Source organism: Lolium perenne, chromosome 7 (assembly GCF_019359855.2).
Source record: "Lolium perenne isolate Kyuss_39 chromosome 7, Kyuss_2.0, whole genome shotgun sequence".
Taxonomy (NCBI): domain Eukaryota; kingdom Viridiplantae; phylum Streptophyta; class Magnoliopsida; order Poales; family Poaceae; genus Lolium; species Lolium perenne.
This window is the reverse complement of record NC_067250.2, coordinates 226,088,209-226,092,504: the sequence shown is the minus strand read 5'-3', so window position 1 is coordinate 226,092,504 and position 4,296 is coordinate 226,088,209. Positions and strand designations below refer to the sequence as shown.

General features: G+C 46.3%; 1 protein-coding gene across 1 annotated transcript; it reads left to right on the top strand.

Moving 5' to 3' along the window:
- Positions 1-563: 563 nt before the first annotated feature.
- Positions 564-2,771, top strand: LOC127313772 (uncharacterized). Its single transcript, XM_051344240.1, has 2 exons — positions 564-2,080; positions 2,161-2,771. The coding sequence occupies exon 2, from the start codon at positions 2,215-2,217 to the stop codon at positions 2,623-2,625; it is 411 nt and encodes a 136-aa protein (XP_051200200.1). The 5' UTR covers positions 564-2,080; positions 2,161-2,214; the 3' UTR covers positions 2,626-2,771.
- Positions 2,772-4,296: the final 1,525 nt, after the last annotated feature.

The window sequence follows — 4,296 nt, the reverse complement described above, 5'->3', positions numbered from 1 at the left end:
GGCGCATCTTCACATATCCATAATCACCATATGGATGGCAAGACTCAAGCAAAGGATCTCTTCGAGATGGCTCATCTTGAACTTGCACTTCATTCTTCATCATGTTGATGTCTTGAAGTATCTTGAGGGCTCACTTCATCTTCATCTTCAAGACATACTTGAAACTTGATATCCTTCATCAATTTCTTCTTATTGCAACCTTGAAGCCAACATATGGTTCAAGAATTACCTATGGACAACTCCTACAAATATAACTCAATGCAAACATTAGTCCATAGGGATTGTCATTAATTACCAAAACCACACATGGGGGCTCCATGCACTTTCAGGTGGTCGCCGGAGTAGGAGGAGGAGGAGGCCGGCTGAAGGAGGTGGTGGTGGTGGTGGAGGAGAGGAGGAGGATGAGGAGAAGTTTGCATCTAAGGAGGAGAAGTGAGAAGAAGTGGAGGAGAAGTGAGGAAAAGTGAGAAAAAGTGGTGGAGAATTGAGGAGAAGTGGAGGAGGGCGGCAGAAAATTCAAATTTCGGAACTTAATTCTGTGGCGCATGAGCGCTTGGTGCGCCACAGATTTTTTTCTTCAAGTTTTCTATTTTGCAGCAGAAAATCTTTATTTTGCCATAACTTTTTACTCTTTTCGAATTTGGGGATTCTAAAAATTGTCCAACCGTGGAAACACCAATTTGATGATTTTGCCACGCAATTTTGCAAAAAAAGTCGAAATTCATTTTTGTTAATTTTTGATGGTGCTAGATGACATAATACATGGACACCTCGAAGGATTTTATTTTTAAAATTTTCTATATATTTATTTTACATTCTACAGAGGTCAAAAAGGCGATCCACGGGGCATGGAGCTCATGTGCGTCACATAAATGCGTAGTTTCTGTGGCACACCATCCCACGTGTGCCACAGAAAGCCTTAATTCTGTGGCGCACCAGGACCAGTGCGCCACATAATGCCTTATTTCTGTGGCGCACATGGTACCGTGCGCCACAGAAATAGCGAAACCAATGGTTGGGACTGGCAGGGTGTGGGCCCCACCTTATTTCTGTGGCGCATGAGCTTCGGTTGCGTCACAAAAATAAGCTATTTTTGTGGCGTACCTAGTCTGGTGCGCCACAGAAATTGTTTCTGTGGCGCACGAGTAGCTGGTGCGCCACAGAAATAGAATCTCATCTATAAGGCTTTTCCTACTAGTGACTTCTTCCCCTCCGGCGATGAATGTAAGGATTCCCCTACCCCGGTACCTTGGTTATGTTTAGATCTATGTTAGGAGTTGTGAGATCTTGGCTAGAGTTTGATCTTGTAGATTGTGCCAAGCTATCATGAACTTGCTAGGGTGCCACATTTTTGGTTCCTTGTTTGTCCCAAATATGTTGAGCTACCATGATGTTGCTAGGGTTTGTGCTGTCCACAATTGCAATGTATTGCTTGTCTGATTTAGGATGATGTTGGTATGGTTTGTGTTGTCCACTTTAGCCATGTCTTTGTCCCAAGTAGATTCACGTTATGTACTACGATGTGTGTACGACTCCTTCTGTGATGACTTTAGCCAGATATTTGTCTGCGTTGGGGACTCTCAGATCCCTTCGCAAGTTACGGATTCACAACCCCTCTATGAGTCCAAGGTGGCGGTCACCCCTGTGTCGGCCCAATGGGCCCGTGGCTGACCTGGTGGCTCAGGTAGCGGCGTAGGTGGCGACGAGGTTGGCCTCCACAAAGAAGAGCAAGAACTGCAGTGAAGCGGCCAAGGCCTTGAAGGACTAACAGATGGGGAATGTGACCATGAAATGGCTTCCATTCATGTCTAACTTTGTATTGGAGAATATGTGCATTTTGATCAAGACCGGAGCGAGAACTGACAAAGGATTCAAGGAAGTCCATCTGACTGCTATGGAGAAGGCCATGTTTGAACACTATGGTATAGACGTTAGCTCCACTCAGGTGTACAACCACCTGAGGAAGTGGATGCAGAGGTGACTCACCATTACCAGGCTCCGCGATCTAAGCAGGGCTCAGTGGTGCGACGATACCAAATTCATCATCCTTGAGGGTGAGCACTACTGCGGGCACGTCGCGGTGAGCAGGCTCTGTCCACCTCATTAACTCTTTTCATCAGCGACGAGCACAACTAACATCTTTGTCCCTTCGTATTCTAGGATCTCCCAAAGGACATAGAGTTCCTGAATGTGCCCATTGCGAACTACGACGAGATGCATACCATCTTCACTTTCGGCCTCGCCACCAGCAAGTACTCCATGGAATCCAGTGAGCCCCTAGGCACGGCTGCAGCTACTCCTTCGCCTGAGGATGCTGAAACCCAGGAGTCCGACACCATCATCCTCGATGGCCCATCCGAGAAGGCTGCCGACACGCCTGGCAAGGCAACCGCTAGCAAGAGGAAGAGAGGTGCCTTCGCCGACGACGGGCTGGTGGTCTTCACCAACATGAATATTGCTGTGAAGGACGTCGCACAGGCAATCAAGGACAACAAGCCCACATACATGCACTCTAACTTGTACAATGCAGTCATGGACATGCTTGGCTTCGCCGAGGAGGATCTCATGGCGACGCTGGGCCACCTCATCAACCATAAGGGCCAGGTTGCAGCTTTGTGGGCATGATCAAGCCACACTGCGTCCTCTGGCTAAGGAACTACTTTGCCAAGTACCACTACAAGTTGTAGTGGTACCCTTGTGGGGGTGGTTTAGGGAATGCATGCATGGAGGTGATGAACTTGATGATGATGTTGATGATGAACATTTTGGTAGTAGCTAGGGTTGAAACACATTTGATGGCCCCCTTTTGTAACTACATGATGTGTTATATACTAAACCCTCAGGTGATGTGAACTTGCGGTGTTAGGATGACACATACTTTTGTTGTGGTGGTAGGATGATACCATAGTAGTGTAGGATGAACTTGTGATCCACTTTTGAAATGATCAAGCATGCCCCTATTAGTTTATCATTTGTTGTCAACACTTGTCTAGTTCTATTGCTCTGTTATGAATTGGTTCATGGTTGTGATCGATTACCTGTTCTTCTTATGCCGTGCTAGTGGTATGTGGTGTTCCACGGACGGGCTCCAGGAATCTACAACTCATGGAGGATCTGTCAAGACCAAGTCAGTGGCTACTCCAATAAATATTAGAGAGGTATGAAACATTGTAGGAGACACAACAGGAGTATCTCAGCTTCCAGGAAGATGAGTTCATGGCAGATCAGGCCATCGATTAGCCAGTGCCATTAGCACATCTACCGTCGGAGGAAGTGCATGCTCTACAAGGAGCACCACCGGAGGTACGTTAGAGTCGGGTCAAAGATTACATCATCGTCTCACTACTAGGAAAACCCTTATAGGTAGGAATGTATGCTGTGGCGCACCTAAAAGTGCGTTCTCCATAAAAAAATATTTCTGTGATGCATAGGTTAATATGCTCCATATCATTTTCAACTTCTGTGGCACATCAAACAGTGGTGCACCACAGAATTCTTGCTTTCTGTGGCGCATGTAGCAAGATGCGCCACAGAAACATTGTGGGCCCACGTAGGGTCTGGTACTTCACATGGGTGAAGGCAATTCTATGGCGCATCTGCCAACATGCGACATAAACAGATGGACTTCTGTGGTGCACGTTGGCATATGAGCCACATAATTCCGTGGCGGGGCCCAGACCTGACAGTAGCAGGTCACATTGAATGTGTAGGGTTTTTTTTTTTGCTCTACACGCAACTCCACCCCTGGATCGCCTTTTTTAGCTTTATAAAATACATAAGAAATAGATAGAAAATTCAAAAAACAAAATCCTTGAAGGTGCCCATGTATTATGTCATCTAGTGACATAGGCATTCTCAATGGGACTGCCGAAGATGGTACCCGGGGTTTTACTGAAGGCCCACGACCCGAAGATTATGAAGCCCGAAAGCCCAGTCAGGAGATAGTTTGGAAAGATAGAATTGTATTACGAATATTGACTTGTAACTATTACGGGATGGACTCAAATAGTCTCCCGAACTTTGTATCTTGTGTATCACAAAATCCTCGGCTCCGCCTCCTATATAAGGGGGAGTCGAGGGACAAAGAAAGGATCGATTTCATTGTCAACACAACCCTAGTTTTCTAGTAGTCGAGTACTTTTCTGGCTGAACCTTCGAGATCTACTTGTACTTCCAACTAAACCATAGTCTACAATCCATAGGCATTGACAAGTTAATACCTCGTCAATTGACGCTGACCGTGGGGATTAGAGGCGACAAGGAGCTGATCTCGATGGCACGTTCAAGATCGTCGAC

Excerpts from the sequence above, each read along its gene's own strand:
- LOC127313772 (XM_051344240.1), top strand. The coding sequence starts at position 2,215 with ATGCATACCATCTTCACTTTCGGCCTCGCCACCAGCAAGTACTCCATG.